General features: G+C 35.2%; 1 protein-coding gene across 2 annotated transcripts in view; it reads right to left on the bottom strand.

Moving 5' to 3' along the window:
- LOC149535030 (long chain acyl-CoA synthetase 9, chloroplastic-like) overlaps window positions 1–20,999 on the bottom strand; it is a 124,570-nt gene extending 103,571 nt beyond the window's left edge. Inside the window, exons 1-3 of one of the 2 annotated variants that reach the window (XM_089806526.1) lie at window positions 20,781–20,999; window positions 18,803–19,516; window positions 18,288–18,368 (exon numbers count right to left, since the gene is read on the bottom strand). In XM_089806526.1, the coding sequence (XP_089662652.1) occupies window positions 18,288–18,368; window positions 18,803–19,351 (630 nt within the window). In that variant the 5' untranslated portion in view covers window positions 19,352–19,516; window positions 20,781–20,999. The remainder of the gene's footprint in view (window positions 1–18,287; window positions 18,369–18,802; window positions 19,517–20,780) is intronic. The other variant, XM_089806527.1, reaches the window with a different exon arrangement.
- Between the last annotated feature and the right edge of the window lie 1,155 nt (window positions 21,000–22,154).

Raw genomic sequence — 22,154 nt, 5'->3', positions numbered from 1 at the left:
AATTCCCTCCCCTCTTTTCTCCTCCTTACTTCCTATTACTTCCTTCATTAGCCTCATCGTGTCTTTCCTCAGGGCTTGGATGGTCTTAGATTTGTCCCCGCTCACTTTTGAACTTTCAATCCCGCTTCCACGTCTCTTGGCTTTGGAAGTTTTGTTCTCACTCTCTATATCCATTGCTCAGGTGTAAGCATCAGCAAATGATAATGGTGGTACTATCTTCATTTTTCTTCTTAAAGACAGAGTTAACCCTTCAATGAACAGCCTCTTTTTTAGTTCGTCAATAGGTTTGTTGTCCAGCTTCCCTATCAATTCCTTGAATCTCCTGCTCTATGCTCTGATAGATTCATTTTTTCCCTTGCTGTGTATTATAGTTTTTTGTGACTATCTCGTCATCATCCTGTAAAAGTCTAAATTCCTTTTCAAAGGCAGTACGGAGGTCCTTCCATGTGGTCTTCTTCATAGCCTCTAAGTTTGTATACCAATCAATAGCTATACCTCTTGGCATGGCAAGGAACACTTTTAACCATTTATCCGCATCATTTTCTCCATTGGCTTCCCATATGGTTATACACATTTTACAATGACGTGCAGGGTCCTCGGATCCTTCCCCAATAAATCTAGCGAGTTTTTGTTTGTCTAACATCATTCTCCTTCCACTCCTCCCTCCTGTCAGGCTAGATTCTTGGGTTCTTGGTCTAGTAATATCTCCTTCCCCTTGTGATTATCCTTCTGTTTAGATGGACCCTCCTCCTCCTGATGCTCTCTTCATGTAGGGATTTTTTAGGATTCTTCCCCCTTCCTTCCTAGTGCTTCCGAAATAGCCAAGTTGACTATACCTTCTATTATGTATCAACCTTTCTTCAATTTGAATTGCAATTTGAGAGTCGTTCACTAGTCCCATTAAGTGGTGACATCTCTCCTCTTGTTGGTGGAAACGCACAGTTCACAAGGCAACTTCCTCCTCGGTTTCTTCTTCTGGCATTCGCCTAGGATATTTATTTGGAAGCAAGGGCATGAAATGTTTTAGTGTCTAGTTATCTTCCTTGGATTCTTACGCTCCTCTAGTTCTCATGTCCTTCTTTCAGCAAACTATTGGAGGACTTGTTGTCTTCTTCATTCTCTTTCTATTTCGGCTCTTTCTTCCTCTACGCATACCAAATTTCTTGCCAATAGTCAAGGGGTTTGTCCAAGTAGATCGTACAACGCTAGTGGTACCGAAAGCTCGTCCCATACCATACTCTCTGGAATCGTTGTCTCTCGAGCTTCCCTTTGCACGTACTGGTCGACTAAAACTTCCCAGGCCACCACTAAATCTCGTGTCACCTGATCTTCTTTTGTCACTGCTTGTTACTTGTATACGTGGTAGGAAGGGTCTTCCCATTACTCCATCCTGCCTAGTTGACGACCTCCAAGTTCAAACTTAGGCAACAGCGCCAAAATGGAGAATGGTTATCAATGCACAATATACGGAACAATATAACATGGATTCAATTGTACCAACATGACATTCATTACTAGTACCATAATACCAAAATGGTGAGGAAATGTTATTGTTTTATTCATTACCAAATACATGAGTACATCATCCATATTCAAAAGATCTTATATAATGGTCAATTGGTTGGGAAAACCAACAGAGCATCCCCTTGCTTCCTAACTACCCTATGCCAACAAAGCTTAACCAATTCTAATTATATATTATGTGCTACAGTTATTGACACATCCTGATAGAAAGATAAACTTGCAGTTAATGTATTGTTCATGCTATGAGGATAACAGTGCCACATGATCCATACAACAAAAAAGTGAAGAAAGAGGTATTCCAATTTATTGTAGAGAGCTTTCAAGGATTGAATGATGTTCATACTCCATCTTTTGGTAAAACAGTTAGTGTTTTAAAAATGGATGCAAAACTAAGAGCTTGTCGTGATTATGTTGGATCTTCGTTGTGAAGACTTAATTGTTGATATGTTTCATCAATTTTTGATTGCTATTAAAAGGGACCATAACCAAAATGTGTTATCCTTTATGAAATCCATTATGTCCTTGATCATTGAAGAGAGTGATGATGATTCACTAAACTTCATGTCTACCATATTGGCTGATTTTATTTTTTAAACACGTTGCTTCTCTTGATGCTTGTGGTTCTCTTAACAATGTTATCAAACAATGTGAGCAATAATTGAATAAAATTGCAATAAGAGGCAAGATGGAGGAAGGAAGGAAAGAAGAATTGTTTCAGCCTACAAAGAGGGATGAAATGGAAGATAAAACTCGGCCATATGGGCAGCTTAGCAGGGATGGAGCTGATGGTATTGTGGAGCAGCCACCTGGGAATTCAAGATTATCCTTCCATTATACCACCATGTCCCTTGGTTGATGACTATAGGGGTGACGATGTATCTTTTGGATCAGCTATTTGTGCAGCAACACCTAAGGATAATTATTCGTATGATGTTAATACTTTCAGCCAGCATAATGCTGATTGGATAAAGCATTGTTGTAACAACCAATTTTTCCGGGTCTTAAATTAACAATTATCATATTCAAAGTAGTAAAAATATTACTTCAATTTCACAAGAAGTCAGTTAAGTCAGTTTCGTTCATATGAATGAGAATGATGGTTAAAATCAGTTAAACAAAATTTCTTAACTAAGAATTGAAATACCATAAATGAATTTTCTATGGAAGTTTAAATCTACATACTATGGAATTTGAACAAATAAATCATCGTACGTTTGCTTTTGCAATCACCCAAATTAGTCCACAAATACCACTATAACAAAATCATATAACGACTACCATTCAATACCGCTATATCAAAATCAAATGACGATTACTATTAAATACCATTATATAAAATTAGGGCATCACAAACCACGATATCAATTATGGCATCAATTACCATTGGATCATTTAGGGCTTCAGATACCACTGTATCACTTAGGGCTTCGATTACCGCTGGATCATTTAGGGCATTAGATACCACTATATCAATTAGGGCTTTAGATACCGCTGAATCAATTAGGGTTTCAAATACCACTGTTTCATTTAGGGCTTCGGATACCACTGAATCAATTAGGGCTTCAGATACCACTGTATCATTCCTTTCCTTTTAATTGTTTAACTATGGCACTAACTCAAGATCAGAAGCTATGCCCATATTAGATATTCATATAAATGAAAAACAATCCATAAATCTATCTCTCGCATCTAGGTGTAAAATAACTATTAGAATGAAATAACTCAATTAATCTTACCTTAGTCTTGCATTTTTATCATAAAAGTAAAAATACCTATTTTCGATAACCAATTGAATGTATAGCTTATCTTTGTCTGTTGTATGTCTGACAACTTGGAAAGAGGTGAAACATTGGCAGGGGCTTAACCACCCAACCTCAAACCGTAACTTATTCCCCACACAATCTCCAACAAGAAAGACCCTCCCTACCTGGAATCGGACTTGGAACATCTTGTCATCTACTAAGCATCCTAGTATCAAACCATACCACTTGACTTGACAGTAGGATTTACAATAACAGGATCCTGCATAAGTTATTTAGTATGTTTAATTTAATTTATTTAATCATGTCTAATTTTCTCTTCTGCTTTCTTGCATATTCATTCCACCTCTTCATCTTTTAGGGCTACATAGCCCGTGAATCCCAGGTGTTTTGGAAGTTTATGAGCATTCAGCCCTTTATCATTGTTTATATCTTTTATCATAAATTGTGGCAAAATAAAACATGTTCTTGAGATTAGCGACATTCATCCAACTTATTACACTTAGAAACTCTTCCTAAAGAGATACTATTCAGATTCTTTTATGATAAACCCGAATACCATGAAAATAAGAAGGAAATTCATTATAGTTCACAGGGGTTATTCAGCAAGTTAAATAATGTGAACACAGTCATAAAGAAAAGAGATTCCTGTGCTTAGCCGGCTGCTATAGAAATTGTATTTAAAAACATTAGAAAGGTAACTCATGACCTAATAAGAATTTCGTATTGTTTTGAAGAACTTGCAGAACAAATCAGTTTCCTCCAGTTTGAGACATCACTTCCAATGCATAAAATCTTTGTTTCTCAGCCAAAATACTTGCATAGCAAGGAATGGAAATCATACTACATAAATAAGCTTATCAATCGATTAGCAAGGTATCAGCAGAAGTAAATCAAAAGTAAAAGAAAAAATGTAAAGGTCAGGTGCCATGACAACATAAATCAGGTGCCATGAAATAATAACACTGCCTTCCGTCTCATCATACAGGAGATATCTTAAAACGCAGTTCACAACATAATTATGGCTCACGGTTTCCAGCCGATCATTAGAATAACAGGAAAATCGTAGAAAAAGAATTTACTGCCATCATTATTATGTAAAACACTGTTGGGATATTGGTTGCTAAGAACCACTGGCAGAGAGGGTAATTAAAAATCGTAGCCAGTATGCCGATTATCTCCCCCCGACTCCTCTCACAGCTTCCATAAAAAGAACAAGTCGTGACTTCTTGGCTCCCATCGGTTTAAAAAGATTATAAGCCGATTCAAATTCCAAGTGTTAAATTCGATTAAAACAAAAAGGGGAAAAGATAAATAAAAGGTTGGAAGAAATAGTTGGAAAGATTATAATTTAATTATTGTCAATTTATCATGCCAAGAGTTGATCGATTAAAAGAAAAGAATGTTAAAATGGAAAGAATAGAGTTAGAAGATTATAGTTCGAATATTATTATAATTCAAATGTTATTATATCTTGAATATTATTATTATAATATATACTTGCATACGTTCATGTAAATATATCAATGGGGTGTCATCAGTATATTAAGTTATTATACTATAATAGTGCCATTTCATTTTTATATTTATATGCACGTATATAAATATTTATTATAATATTATGAAGAAAGATCAATTAAAATCCCTTGAGGTATGTTTTATATTTTAACCCAATTAATTATGTTTCTCAAATTATTTATTTAAATAGCTCATGTGGGTTCTACGGATGTATCCTATTTCAAGTCGCCAGGTCCTCAACCCATCTACCCACTGATGGTGATGCTCCTGCCTAATTCTTTTCTGACAATGCTTCCACCCCTTCGATGTGTTTCCTGCAAAGAAATTCTCTACAATTAAATCTTATTATCATAACAAGATATAAATAATCATAACGGCTAACTGCCTTTTCAATTCCATGAATTCGTGATCAATAATCAACTAGCATGTTATCTTCACTTGAGATTATAAAGACTAACCATCTTACCATTTTGCAAGATTATAACAAATTAAACTGTCAACTAACTTCATGTGAACCTCAATGGCCAGATTTTAAATTAGGTCAAAATTTGGGATGTAACAATAGTAATTCACTTTTTGAGATGGAGGCTGATTGGATACTAGAGAATTCATTATTTGAGTTGATGATGGAACACCTTTTGATATTGATCAAGAGTCACAGACTGAAACTGATTGCAGCCAAGAGGTGACTGATTTATTACATTTGACAGAGGGGCATAACACTTCTCATTTATCTAGTGCCTACTGTACACTAGAAATGTGCACTCCTCTAAACCCTTCTATCCAAGTTATTCCATGAATTGGAATGCTTGAATGTCGGCTTAGAGCTCCCTATCCATGGAGAGCAAAAGTGTGTTTTTGACCATTATGAAGAGCTCTCAACTGCACCTTAGAGACACAACCCTTGCTAGTAAACCATGCAATGGGAGGTTCTTGAGACGAGCAAAAATGCAAGTGTCCAAAAGAACTCTCAAATATGCAATGCAAGTATGATTGATGCTAAAATGGTATGCACAATGCAACTATGCTAACAATATAAGAATGTTACCAAGCCATGCTAATTAAACTAGGTGATTTAAGCTATTGCAAAATGAACTAAACTACTTGCAACTAAATCTAAGCTAATATGAGGATGATGATGAGAGAATTTAGACAAGTAGAAGTTCTCCACAAGCTCTTAAGAAGATCTATTGAGAAACTTGCAGCATAACAATACTCAAGAAGATGGATCCTTTGAGAAGGAGAGAGCTCTCTCTTTTAAAGGTAGACGGACAATTGAGATCAAGATCAAGAAAGTGGACAATCAAGGGTGGAGGTTAACTTTTGGCATGATCCATGTGTAAGAGCAAGTCAACCAATGAAAAGGAGTTGACTTTTCATGTGAAACAAAAGCCTTTTCTTTTAATTTGTAAATAGAAAAAGGCCTTTATGTGTGCACACTGAGTGGGTTAGAAGAATGGGGTCTTTTTTTTAATAAAAGGGGACATGTTCTTTTAATCAAATGTGGACCTAAGATAATATAGGAAAACTATAGGTTAAAGTAAAATTAATTGATTTTTAGCAATTTGGCCTATGCAAATATTTAAATAATTTAGACACAATGCTGAGAAGGGGGCTAATACTCTAGATGACAATTTTTAAGTGATTACAACTACAGTTACTCTACCGTCACAAATGTTGAGCAAGATGATAGCACTTTGGTTGTTACACTTCCCTTCATAAAGGCAGAAGCTATATCTAGCTTGCTTCTTCAATACAATTACAGTTTCAGGAGACATGTTAGAGGAGCAATGTTGTGCCAGCTGGATATTTTGGGCATTCTAATTTTTTCTAGCATGGAGCGACAGGATATTCCAAACAGCTAGGAAGGTGGGTGGCCTTTTTGTTTGTGGGACCCAAGAGGATTAGTCACATGGCCAGTATTATTTTAGGAGTTAATTGGCATAATGTTGAGTTCCCATCTCTATTTGACTTTGACAATGCTTGTGATTGTGATATGAATATCAGGATTTAACTGTGTGATTTTTGAGTCAAACTCGATGACCCATGTTTCATGAGAGATGGATTCATGTTGAATCCATCTCTCATGAAACATGGGTCATCGAGTTTGACTCAAAAATCACACAGTTAAATCCTGATATTCATATCACAATTTGACTAGCTGTGGAAATTATCTCCTACTTATCAATTGATGAGCTTAAGGGGCTTTCTAATGAATGGTTCATAAGGCACAACACTTGGTGAAGGTTTTGCAAATGGGGTTGCAAGCTTTGGGTTTAACTATGGAGGAAACTCCGTAGTTAAGCGCGCTCAGGCTGGAGTAGTACTGGGATGGGTGACCTCCCGGGAAGTCCCGGTGCTTCACCCCTGTGAGCATCACCTAGATCCAATGAGTGCTAAGTGTTCCATTTATTCTCATGAGAGATGGATTCATGTTGAATCACTACTCATGAAACATGGGTCATCGAGTTTGACTCAAAAATCACACAGTTAAATCCTGATATTCATATCACAATTTGACTAGCTGTGGAAATTATCTCCTACTTATCAATGCTTGTGATCTTAATTGGAGTGAGGTTCTCAATTGGATTACAGTTTTTCTCACATATTATAGCACCATCGGGCATGTTGAACTGATAGATTATGCACACAGAGTTATCCAAGATCGTGATATTAGTATGACTGGTGCATTGTGGTGGAAAATTACTGAGCAGCTTCACAATTAGAGACATGTTATTCGTAGCATAGTAGTGCAATGACTTGATGGGGCAGCTTCCATAAGATTGATATGGGAACCTAGTATTAGTTTGTGGACTCATGATTGCTCTACAAAAAGCAATCTCGAGGAAGGAGGACTTGTAATTTCCCATTTTTGGGACATTAGGGATTCCAAAGTTAAATTCATAAAATATTAAATTTGGCTTATGAGAGTTTAAAGCAAATTTATAAAATGGGTCAATTTAAAATTATAAAAGGAGTTAAAAGGTGTCAAAGAAGGAAAAGGACGAAAGGAGAGGAAGGAAGCTCAAGAGTCACATGTTGGGTCTTTAAAAGAGGGACGAGGAGCTCATTCAGTCATGCTTGGATATTGATTTGGTTCAGATTTATCTTGGAGGAAACCCTCTAGTTGTTCTTGGTGGATTGGATGTAGCCCCGATTCATTATTTGTGGTTGTTCAGAGTTGCATTTCAGGTTCATTTCTGGTTATCCAATTTGATTGTTATCACTGTTTTTACGATTGGATTTTTATTGTATTGCTGATTTATAATGCAATAACAAATTCTGGAGAATTCGTTGGTTATTGTGGCTGAATATTTACTGGTTATTTTATGGTTATTATTGTATAAAATCGTGTTTATGATTCTGAAATTTATTTGAGGAAAAATTGAAAGGGATGTCTGAGTAGGATATCATAAAGAATCAAGACTAAAGGAAGGGGATAAAAATAGATGTAAAGCCTTTTTAAGAAACCAAAAAAAGTCAAGACTGTCTAGCAGCATCATAATCATTGAAATTCAATAAATTTATAAAACATTAGATAGGGTGGGATCTCTTCAAGACCACAGATGTTGCACAATATCTCATATGAAAATATTGAGAATAAAATTACATCTGAACGTCAGAAAACTAATCATATGAACATGAGGTAAGCAGACTTAACCCCAGAGCTAGTAGCATTACAAAAGCACCTGGTCCCAGAAGTATTGTACTGATTGTTCCAAATCTGTCCCCAGTTTGTGGTATATGCTTACAAACCCTTTAGCATGTTCCACAGAAACGGTAACTGCATCCTATCCCAACTTTGACACATTTCACTTGATCACCCAACAACTCTTCTAAAATTAGATGTAAAGCCTTTTTAAGAAACCAAAAATTGTAATCAAGAAGACGGATCATCTAGGAGCATCATGAAAATTGAATTCTTTAAATTTCTAACTCATTAGATAGGGTAGGATCTCTTCAAGAAAATATCAAATGGCTATTCAACCTCCATCATTGCAATTTCAAGAAATTATCAAATGCCAAAAATGAATGAAATGTGTCTCCTCAACCTCCACTTTATAACCCTCTACGGAATTTTCTACAGGTTATATTTTAATATTATTTTTAAATAGTAATCGTTTTAGCTCCTTTAAGTCACTTTATATTAATTTACTTATTGAGCTCTTAAGTCACTTCATGTCTCCCTTATTAAATAATTAATTATTACTCATCTTTTAAGTTTATTCAACAACTCAATATTAATTCTTAAGGATTGAATTAGTTTGCACACACCAGCCAAGGTTCCAAAATTTGTTACAATGGACCAAATATGAATTCCAACCATGCCAATGCCAACCAAACTAACCTACAGATGTATAAATATCAATAAAAAGGTGATACATAGATTAAGGGAATGACAGGTAGCTCAACCTTACGTCCTTCAATATTTGATGAGCCATCCCAAATAGTATGTGCTGTGTCATTTATTTAAAAAGGGGCACCATACACCGAAAAAACAGCCCTGTAAAAATTGATGCTAAGATATCCTATTGTAGAATACCTATAAAACTGAGCTTAGACAATTCAACCCATGGATACAGTAGCTGCCACATTACCATATTGTATGACAAATCCAACCATACAATCACTCTATAAAACCAGATACCAAGGGCTTGAAATTGAAAATAGACCAAAGGCTTAGATCTTGACCAATTGTGCACAAAAGATATTAACAATCACAAAGACCAAATCAAATCCCAACCGCATGAAGGTTAAGACAAGCACATACCAATTAAAAAATCACAAGCACAAAATAGTTTATGCACCTGCAAACTTAAGCAATAGTCTAAGTTGCCGATTCATATTCAAGTACACAAGTACTGCCACTTTTCCCCTTGGATACGGATTTGGGTTTGTTTGTACACACACACATGGATATACGAATACATACATACATGTGTGTTTGTGTACACATTTAAACTTCTAAGTTATAATTATATAAAGAAGAGTGATACTCATACATCCATTCTTACCAAAAAATATATATATAAATTAAAAAGTTTATTTGTCATATATATTAAAATATTGTAATGTTACTATAATGGTCATCTTAGTTTCCTTAGTTTCTAATTCTGCCTTTAGTTCACAATTTTTCCATTCAGAAACATCATCTTGTAATATTGATTTATAATAAAATGATATCAGAGCAAGCTATCACTATCTTGACTGAAGTTTTTAGTTAGAAAAGAGAGTATTTTTTGTTAAGAAATTTTTTTTTCCAACAAAAATCAAAAGTATTTGAGGCATTTTTTACAAAGTCTTCTGTTTGCATTTGTGTCTAAAAGAAGCAGCACATTTATTAAAATATTCTAATGTTTCTAAAATGGCCATCAAAGTTCCGTAACTTTCTAATTTTGGCTTTAGTTTATGATTGTTTCATTTAAAAACATCATCTTGTAATCTGTTATGAATAGAACCTTTAGAACCTTTCATCTCTATTGTTCACATTAATTTACAATAACATGGTATCAAAGCAAGTTAATGGGGTATTAAGGTTTAACAAATTTTACAAAAATTCGAGGGCCTCCTAAATAGAATTTTTTCCAAAAAAAATTAATCAATTTTTTAAGAAAAATGTTGGAGGTGTTTTGCAAATTTTTATATAACAATTTTGTGACATTTTTTAGCCTCATCACTTCATGCAATAGTCATTTTTTCCCATGTGGACTTTTCTACATCACAAAATTCAATATTGCATTTTTCTCCCAGCATTTTTTAAACGGCTCACGTCATTCATTTTTTAACAAAGATATGTTTTCTTTCATACTACTTTGCACTAGCCAAGGACAAAAAAATAATTTCTCCCAACGGGGCTAATAATCAGATATGATCTATCCTAAGGAATAAAACCCATTACTTTTAACTTCTAGTAGTGGTTTACATCAGAAGAACGAAACAGTGTCCTCTATGAAATAACTATATTCACCATTATTGCAGACACTTCTATTGAAAGATAGTTCCAAAGAAAATGCAAGTTTGTTTATGGATTCGATTCTGTTTTTAGAATCAACTTTTCAAATCACACTCCATCATTCATCACTAGGTAGAGAGAGTGCAAGAATTGAAATAGAAAGATGTAGACCAAGCCTGATTCGAGATTTTTAGAAAAGAACAGAACACGTAAAACTATGCTGAAAAGAATAACAAGAAATAATAAGGCTTCTAAGGTGAACAAGAGAAAAAGAAGAATAAATAATAAATAAATTCCCAAGAAGGTTGGGGAACACAAGAAACATACTACCATATACAATCACACTACAAAAAGAAAAATGGCACCAAATATGTATATAAAATTAAATATAGGAATATAAGCAACCACAAAAATAGATGCATATCTAAAAACTCACAAATAAATATAAAAATTAATATATAAGCAAAAACACAAATAATAAATGAAAAGACCACACAATTAAATGAATAACTAATATGTAAACCACACATATAACCACCAACAAATCAAGAAAGGAATTAATAATTATTTATGGATAGATAAATAGATAGATAGATGCAGGTTCATTTATATATAGACCTATATGTCTATAAAATATCCATGCAAGCAATATATATATAAAAGAAACACACATTTAAATAACTAAACAAAACAAAACACATAAATAAATACCTAACTATTAAGTACACACATATACTCAAACAAAACAAGAAAGCAAATAATATATATGTGCAGGATCGTTTTTATAAAGACATATATATACATGAATATATACATATAGTTTCTTATATATACACACATATATTTATGTATTTAGAATAGTAGGGGGCGGGAGATTCAAGCTATAATTCTCGCAGCAGATTTCCCTGTTTCGAATATTGAAGTGAAGTTATTTAAGGATCTCTCCAACTCCGTACTATTCTAAGGAAAAAAGGTCTAATTGACTGCCTATTATTGTAGGGGCAAAACCCCGTTTGCACTAATCCGCCTACAATTCTATAGGGGCTGGTATCCAAATATTAGGGCCTTCAGCCTACAATTTTATAGGGCATTTCACTATTTTTATAGCAGCGATGGCACCGGATTAGAGAAGGATAAGAGAAGGATCAGCAGCTATGAGGCGGATCTAGGAGTTAGGCAATTGATTGACGAACTGTGGTGCCCACCCACCCGCAAGACCTCTCCCCTCACCTTTCCCAACATAGTTCCCTTATGCAAGGCACCCAATCCCCTGATTAGTTAAAGTGGGCCCTACTATTCTAAGGGCGGAGACATAATTTCTAGTGAGTGATGGATGGAGTCACTTTCTGGTGATGGATGTGTTCCGCCATAGAATAGTAGGGTGCTGATCAGCAACACATGGCATCCATCCCTCGAGCCTGATCCCTTCCCGTGCCATGCTATCGATGCAATGCTTGTTTTCATGACCTTTGGCCTTGCCATTCCAAAGATATTTCTCGATGCCTGATCCCGCTTGGTCAGAAAGTTGGAGGGGCAAGGGTGGAGGACAGGACCTACCTTCTTGATCCCTTACCTCTGTAGCCGAACAATCCAACCAAGGGTTCAGGCATTCCTATAATCTGTTAGCAAGCCCTTGAGTAACTTCTTTCTCTCCGGGCACCTTGACCTTCCTGCTTCTCTAGCCTGCATCCCCCATTGTTTCAATAGGTTGTTTAACTTGCCTGGATATATGTATGTGTATATATATGTATATATAAGAAACTATATATATATATATATATATATATATATATATAAGTAATATGTATGTGTGTATAGAAATGTGCATGTACCTCCATATGTGTGTGTGCATGTGTATGTTCCAAAGAATCCAGATTCCACATTGAATATCTAAAAACAGTTAAAAGAATTGAATAAGGTCCTAAAATCCAACAGCATAGAATGAGACACCTAAGGTAGATGCTACACCAAGAGAAAAGCAGCTAAACTCAAAAGGTTTGACAACTAATATAAATGTTGTTTGCAGTATTGACCAAAGAGAACACCAAATAGATAATTTTAACTTTCCAATCCAAGATCCCAACTTAGAAGAGAAAAGAAATCATTTTGTTAAGTTGGGTTCCTAGGTGCCCTAGGCGAGTGGCTCACCACAGAGTCTGAACCAAGGAGGTCCAAAGTATAACCTTGTTGAGATTGTTTACTTGGTGGTCAGCACCTCCTTGGAGATTTGTGTCATGGATAGGATTAAATATGGCATTTGTATTGGGCATTAACAGTTCAAGCTTTTGGTGCAACGACAAATGCTTCCAACAAAGGATCAAAGCCTTGGGTCACGGGTTCCAGTCTCCCTTCAATGGGTGTTGAAGGTTCAGTCAGCCTTGAGGGGGAGATTATTGAGATTGTTAACTTGGTGGTCAGCACCTCCTTTGACATCTGTGTCGTGGATTGGATTAAATTTGGCATTTGTATGGGGTATTAAAAGTTCGAGCTTTTGGAGCAACAGCAATTACTTCCAACAAACCTTTGGGTGAGTTTGGAAAGAAAACCTAATATAATTCAAGATTAGTTGGCATGGGTAAGGGATTAATTAAACTTTCAAAAAGATAAAAGATTAGATAATGGTCCACAAAGGTCCTATTGGAGTACTCAAGACATTGTAGCTACTAGGGCAGATCGCATGAGGGCGCCAGGATACATGACTGGTAGGAAGGATCCCAACACATAGGACTATGCTCCTAGTCAACATCCTAGGGAACTCCTCTCTTGTGCTTCTGTTTTGTGTTGCTTTGTTGCTCCTAAAGTGATGTTTTCTAGTTTGGGTTTTGCTGGGATGGTTGTCCACCTTAGAGTAGTTTCCCTATCTAAATGATGGTTCTATCTCCTAGCATGGAGGAGTGGACCTTTGTGGATCCACGTGGTTGGGTGGTGAATACATTCAAGGTACTATTCATATTTTGGCTATTCATGAAGCATCTGAAGCTGTTGAAGATATTTTTTCCTTGTATTTTGTATTTTGTATCATGTAAAGAGAATCGTAAAGATACTTGAAATGTGAGGTAATATTCATCTTGATGTAAGCCTACAAGGCCTTGTATTGTAAAGGATATATTGTAAGCAATCACATATTTGGGAAGGGTATCTCTAGGCAAATAATGGGAAAGGAAATCAAGATATGATATTATTGTTAACAAAAAAATTTCAGTTATGTTATAGAAAATGTAATTGTTGATAGATTATGAATTCAAATGTGTTAAAGTTATTTCATGTTGAAAAAGAAATGGAAAATTGTTATAGTACACTCTCTCTCTCATGAAGTTGAGTGAATCTTATTCTTAGTTCATGTTAAATCTTTAAGCTCTGTGAAATCTGTTAATATGGATTTAAGGGCTAATCCTATAAGGGAACCTGTTAGGACTTAAATACATAGTTAAACTTAATTAAAAATAAATAATTTTGTACTTCTCTTATTTTGTCTTGTTGTTCCACATTCCGCATGACAAACCATCAATATATCTGGATAAGATTAATAATAATACCGCTATGATATCAAAGATATACTATTGGCCCACATCGATGTATAGCCTTCATATATAACAATGACGTGGAGATCACATGCAAAAGAGTCAACAACAGTGTAAGGATGTAACACCCTGGATATTATAGTCAGCATTGACTGAGTTTATCGAAACCGTAATCTATTAAGCAGTAAAAAGAATCGGTTAGTCAATCAGTGATTGAGGAATAATAACAATTATGGTAATTATTATCAATTATATTATAAACATCAGACACAATCATGACTAAATTCCTACTAGACCTAAAGACTATTATCCCTGGGCATTAACTGCGTCATTCAGCGATCCTGAAAACATTTTGGACATCCACTGCTGTCATAAAGAAATATTTAAGGACTAAACATTAATAATTATAAGGAATCAAGAAAAGAAAAGGAGAATTGCCTAAGAACCAACTGAGAATAAGGAAGGAACATTGATAAAATTAGGATAGTCAATGACTAGTAAGGATAATAGATAGGCAACAGAAATGAGATGGCATGGAATCCACGTGTACAAGTACGTGATAATTGGTTTATGAAAGATAACGCACGAGGATCACACATCCTGAAGAAGTATAGTACTGATCCATAAAAAGAAACCAATAATAATTCAATTGGTTGATATTGCTATGAGATACAATCAAGGAATCAAGTCTTCCTTGGCAGTGATTATTAAATGTTACTAAGAGGCAACAATCAAGGAATCAAGTCTTCCTTGGCAGAGATTATTAATAATGACAATCAATACTTAACGTATTATCATTAAGTATGTTTGGAGATACAATGATCTGGTTAAGAATGACGACCATTTGGAGACAAAACAATAACCAAGAAATAATAAGCAATAGCATCAATACCATTATTAACAAGTTAATTAGAGACTTGACTTATAACATATTAGTCACCAGCCATAATAGAAGACTTGTCGGATAATGAAGAAGGCCACAATTGCTAATAAAGACAACAAGATGCAATTGCAGTATCAATGGCAGCCGTTAATATATGTGCAGCATTTAGCATTTGTTAAATCTACAATCATGAAAAGCTGAGATAATGAAAGAAGACAATTACAAAAAGACATGAGACATGTCTATCGATGATAACTTACCATCCATAAGAGAGATATAAAAAGGCACTCATTCTCACTTCAATTTCAGTTATTGATAACCCTTTATATGCAATCCATTTGGATATGCTCATATTGAGCAATTGCTTTCTTAGGCATTATATGGTTGCAAACACATGAATATATATCAAAGATGGCACCTTTGACTGTGGGGAAAGATTGTATATATAAGATGCCGCATCCTAGTAATCATTGCAAGTTTATAATTCAATATTGAGACAGCAACTATATCGCTGTTAACCAATTTTGATATATCTGACATTGCAAGTGTTGAAAGATCACATCAGAGATGGCAATATTATTACTAAAAGCAATACCTCAGTTCATTATTGCTTACAATCAAGGATCATATCAGAAATAGGAATCTGAACCCTAGAAGCAATTATAGACAAAGTCCACATGCATACTCTACATTGATAAAACAGAGAAGCCTAATACTTTTGGCATTAGAAATAAAGATCATTACAAAATCATTATCATTATATCATATATAGCAGTGATCTATACCTGTGTGGGTGTGTGTAGTGAATTAGCCAAAAAGGGGACGTTGTGTCTGCTTTCAAAAGCACTCACTATAGCTCACCCATATATTGACATGTTAACCAACATGTGTATAGGAAACTTGTCAAAATGGAGGATACAATTTCCTCGGTTTCTATCACTTAGCAATGCACTTAAATCTTCATTAAGATCATCCTTGAAAAGCTTTATTGACAGCCACACTTTCATGGCCAACAACATCCTGTAAATCATTATAAGCTTCTAAAAAATAAGATAAAGAACTATGTGCTGAATATTAATCTAGATTAAGACATTAGCTATAATAGTCAAGTGTTTTAATTTTAGTTTAGACTAGTGCTCGCTGGGGACAGATCCCTTGCCTTCGCACTCCCACTTTCCGCAGGGGATCTTTATGGGACTCAGGGATGCCTAGGAAACATCCCTACCCAATCCTCAAACTCATGACTCAGCCTCAAGTGCCAGTTTTAAAATAGACCTGTCAGTGCATCTGCTGATTATAGAGAGTCACAAGCTTTCTATGTTTTGTCATTTTATAATTGAAAATTGGAGCCTTTGGACATTAATTATAATACTTCTATAACATGTATGCACGTAGACCTAAGAGAATGAAAGCATTTAAATTTTGTTAATTTGTTTCACAACTTTCGGGTGAGATTTCAAATCAAGTCTAACAATATGTATTAAGCTTCTAAAATGTCTATGATGTAGGCTTTATCAATGTTATGACATAAATATTTGACTCATGTTATGTTAATTTGGACTCTTAAAGAAGTAAAACAAAAGATAAGAGCATAAGATTAGCAACAATTATTTTTCAGAGAAGCCTTGGTGAAACATATATGCTTATAGTACATGAAAATTTTGAATTAAGACTTATTATATTGGAACTATGTCTAACATAAATTGATTAAATCTAGAACCTTAACTGGGGGATATGCTTCTTCCAGTATAAAGTGAGAAGCAGTCTTATATACTTCGCACAATTATTACATTATTATGTAGCATGATCAAAGATCATAAGGCCCAGTGCACAACGTCTGATCCACTTTGCAATAGTGTTAGAAATTTGCAATGTTTTTTGCAAAGCTACTAGCATTGAGAGCAAGGTTTGGGTGTCAAATAGCTCACTAACATTTAACTATAGATATTAGTGCTATAAAGTCATACATGGATAAAGTGACACCTTAAATTTGTTAGTGGCCTATTATGGTAGAATATGACTTAAAGCTCAATGAATTGCGGGAGTTATTTATAAATTCTTGGTTCAATAATTCCAATTGATACTAATATTTATTTATATTTGTTAGATTATGGTGACTGATCAGGAAAGTACTATACATACTTCATAATTAGTGGGGTTTGGGGCATCGCCCCAAAAAAAATTTTTGGGCTGTGGCCGATGTTGTAGCTGACATATTGACATATGGCCGACATGTTGTAACCCTAAAACGGATAAAATACTTGTATAAAAGGGTTTAGGGTTAGGTATTTTTCATTATGTTGTGATGCGAAATTCCTTCTTGCGGCGGTATTGAGCTGTAAGGGATTACGGACTGTAATCAGGTTGTAATCATTGGATTGTAATAAGATCGGACTTGCTGTTTGGTGGACGTAGCCCAGGGATTGGGTGAACCATGTTAAATCTTGGTGCCTTGTGTTCATTTCTGTGTGATCTATTATTTTTTCTGTTATTGGTTATATTTGCATGTAGTTTTCATTTCTGTCCGTGGTTTATCCTAACAATATTAAGAATAAACAGTCAATGAAGACGAAATGATCTTGATGCAGATAAACATGCTATACCAAAAAGAATTGTCTACTCAATATTGTTTGCACTATGCTCTATATGTAGATCATATGACCTCTAAAATCAAGTTAGCAGTTTATGAGTAAAACACAGAATGAAGTTTTAATAACATTATGTTAGAAAGTTGATGAATCGGTATGTGCTGCTACCTTAAATCAATACATTGAAAGAAATGTAGACCAGTTTTAAGCTGATAGCACATGTAAGGATTACAACTAGTTACTAAATATACGTGAACACCAACTGAATGCATCCTAATACACAAAGTCGAAATCCAGCTATCCACATTCCTTCATATGCTTTTGACAAATTATCAGAAATATTGTGATAAGAATTTAAATGCTTCTTGGGAAATTAAATTTTGAAATATAATAAGATGGCAACGACATAACAAATGTTATTTTTCTACAGAAGAAGATAAAGTTATCAGAAGAGTTGCCTAGGAAATTTGCATTTTTGGACTAAACAAATCAAACATTGTGAACAAAAAACAAACAAGAAAGGAAAGGATGTTCACCAACCTCATTCAATGAGTGTGCAAGAGCTTCCTCCCCCAAAGAAGCATAGATTGTTACAACTGTAATGTTACGACGGAAGCAACCCTATTTCACACATCCAAATTTGCCAAAAGTTATAATAAGTAATGAAAAAAAACTTGGCATCAAGGATAAAAGCATTTTATAACAGACAAATTTCTAGTTTTTATCAGGCATAAAAGTGATTTCATTCTGAGGAGCATGCTCATGTTCTAAAAATCAATAGCTCCATTGTCACTGCCTTTCAATCATTTTGGAAGTAAAAAATAAATCATCTACCAATTTCCAAGTGAATTCAGCTTCATATTACTTATCAATAGCTGGACAACATGTTGACATCCAGTTTCTCTATCAAAAATCATAATGGCAACTAGCAGAGAGAGAGAGAGATTTAAAACCCCGCATTTCACATCAAATTCACTTCTTTAGAGAAGATGGGCCTTGATAAGAAAAACCCAGTTGAAATACTATAACTTAAACAGGAAAGATCCCCAACTCACATGCAAGGCAATTAGCCATTCTGCTCGAGTCTCCGCAAAAATTGCAGCACGCTCACCTCTTTCATGGCCAAGTTCTACCAAGCCTGACGCAAAGTTACATGCACGTTCAAATGCACGAGCATAATTTATCCAATCATATTTTCCTAAATGCTGTTTTTCAAACGATCTACCCTCTGGGCTGACTTCTGTTTCTCTGCTAATAAGCTTCCTGGTTCCAAGTAAAGGCCCATAGCCATGTTTTTTACATGATTTCTCAAACAGGTATGCAAGGGTTGAAGCTCCTTCAAAAGGCATTTCCACTGGGGAAGGAAACTGATAGCTCCGCATTACAATAGCACCATCCCCATCAACTTCAGCAGGCACTCCACGGAGCTTTCCTTTTTTCCTATTCCTGAATATAAAAGAGAACAGCAGAGGAACAAGCAGGCTAACAAGGAAACCACCCATCTTTGTGTGAGAGTCGTATTTCTGCACAACTGTTGAAGAATCTCTATCTGCTAGAGGGTGCAACAAGGGTGCACTTGAGTCACGTGAATCAGCAGCTGCCATATGAATTTTGCAGGTGAGGATACTGACTTGGGGAGGGCAACAGATGCGTAGTGTTACCCCTCAGTCATGTTCGCATGTGTTATAACGTCAGATTGAGATATCTTTAACCTCAGGTGCAATTCAACACTGCCCCTGACACAAATAACAGCACAATCTTTCTTCCCCCTATAATGAAATATACAAAATTAATAAAAGTAAAACCAAAAGATAACGTTATCAATTTTAAATAAGTGAATATCCTCATTAAAAATCATAGAGCAGTTTTGACAATTTAAGAGTCAGCGTGAACACAAATAGAACAGGTTAAAAAAGCCTGTGAAAAAGCATCCAAGTAGGTCTTCTAAAATTATGATTTAAAAATGATGAGATCATTGACAATTAAATTGATATGCGGTTAGTTCCTATGCTACAACATTTGAACGGTTATTTAGCACGGTAAGTAAATAAACATAGCTTTACCAAAAGCACAGTCATTCAAACGATGCGATCATTGGCAACTAAATTAACATATGTTAATTCCTAGGCTACAACATTTGAAGGGTTATTCAGCACGCTAAGTAAGTTGTTGTAGTTTTGCCAAACGCTTTATCTTTCAAATTAACATAAGACTATTTTGTAGTTCCATTCCACTTTGTAGCTGCAATCTGCCAAGAGTTTGCAGCAGTCAAAAGTGATAGAATTCTGCAGCTTCTTAAATGATTATCTACTGGCTCACCTGGTAAATTGAAAGTATTAAGAAATTAAAGTTGTCATGTATTGCGGTTTGTCAACTTATTTTCGGTTACATCACCATCGAGGGAAATTAACACTATTCGATGCTTACTCGCGCAAAAAAAAAAAAGAACTCAAGCCATACAACAAAATCCAAACATCAGGTCGTGCAAAAAAGCAGCGTGTAACGAAGCAGAAGCCGATGATTCCAATTTCCATGTACGTTGTAGCAAACAATAGTGATAAAACTCTCGACAAAATGATGTTAACCGCTATCATGGACATTTTCTTGGAGAGTAGTTGTAAGTGTAAAATTTTGTCTGATATTGTTGTACAAATTTTACTAATCTTAAATACTAAAGCTTTGAAAGAAAGCCATCTCGAATTTCTGCATCTAACATATAGAATCACACTCATTGAGAGAGAGTAATCCATCAATCATTAGAATGGAGAAACAAATGGTAAAGGATCTGCAAAATTACTTAGATAAGTAGTGCGTGGGATGGATGTAGATCCAAAGTAGGGTACACGGAGACCGAGAAATCACATTAAAATCAATATTTACTAATCTTGATTGGACATTTATGGATTGCCTGTTAATTATAGACTTTGTCCATAATAACCGCAGTCATTGTGCCTTCATGGAAACTGATCTTAAAATAACCTTTCCTAAAAATAGAAGAAATAATTTGGAGCAGTGAAAGAAAGGTGTATGAACCTGATTTGGCGTGCTCAACAGAATAAGGCAAATTCAAATGCCTAGAGAAAGAAGGTCCAAAAAAACGAACCTGCAATATTTGTTTTCACAACAAAAGCAAATTAAAGGGATATGATATTCAGAGCAGTATTTAGGAAAACTCCTCCGAAACCCTAGGCGTAGGGCAAAGTTTTAATGCAGAGTGGCAGCGGGGGAATTAAAGGTTGGTTATCTAAGCCCAACAGATGCCAAGTGAGAAGCGGATTTTACGACACCGGACAGATTAAAACTAAGTGTCCACGTGTCAATGTACGAAGGACTAAGGACGAAAATATCGGCTATATAAAAATCCCGTACCCCAGTTGTTTCCATTTGGTTTTTGTATATGGAAAAGCCGCCCAGATTTTGTTTCTAAGGGCTATGGATCACCCATCCTCCATCCCTTCATGAAAAGTGTCCCTGGACATTGATATGATATGATATCATATGATAGATTTTAATGACGTCCACGAGACTAAAGTAGTCTATGGGATCCATGCAATCACCCTCCCGAGTCAAGAGTGAAACTAGTCAGTTGCAAAGTTTTGGTTAACTTGTCTCTTTTTCTCTAAAGTTTGATAATCAAATTCGTTGTTCTTTTCACTTGATCTTCCTCGAATAAATAGTTGAAGTCCTTGTTCTACAGTATTTTTGTATAATCAGATCTGATGTCGTTGTAAGCCAGGCACTCCTTGACAAAGTGTTGCTCTGTCTCAACTATTCTCATATTACAGAATAAACATGTTCTGTCTGTGCACTCTTCCTTTGGAACTTGTCATCTACCAGTTTCATATTGCAGCTGATGTGAACTAGTTCTAAGTTGTGCCATCAACATTTTTGCTTTCCAGTTAATAGGTACCCTTATATAGGCCTTTTCATCATGACTAGAAGTGGGATTAAATTTTTTAATGTAATAAGATTTATTCCGCCCTATGTGTCTTGTCCACAGAATATTGCGAAATTTTTCATTGACAAACTTTTTGATTTCTTTAATGTTATCCGGGCAAATTTGGATGTTGATATCCCATTTTCACATCCATTTGTCATTTTACTTCATCCATGTGCTTTTCTGCCTCACAAGTTTTTCCTCTATGACCAACTTGGACCAACGATGTGTTTTCAGACCTTGGGTTTTCTTTAAATAGCTTAGCATCCGGATCAATGCGACGACTTCTAATGGAAAAGAACCCACCTCCGCCAAAAGGATTTCATACGGAACTGTGGTCTTGACTTTAAGATTGCATGTGATGAAGTGTTTTTGAATTCTTTCTACTTGCCGCCATTTCTATTCGGACATACTACCGCCCCACACTTCACATCCGTATAAAATAACCAGAGTGACTAACAAACCAAAAA

The sequence above is a fragment of the Cupressus sempervirens genome, chromosome 10 (genome assembly GCF_028749045.1).
Source record: "Cupressus sempervirens isolate cs-2001-9-10 chromosome 10, ASM2874904v1, whole genome shotgun sequence".
NCBI lineage: Eukaryota > Viridiplantae > Streptophyta > Pinopsida > Cupressales > Cupressaceae > Cupressus > Cupressus sempervirens.
The sequence above is the reverse complement of the archived record's forward strand: the minus strand, read 5'-3'. Positions and strand labels throughout refer to the sequence as shown.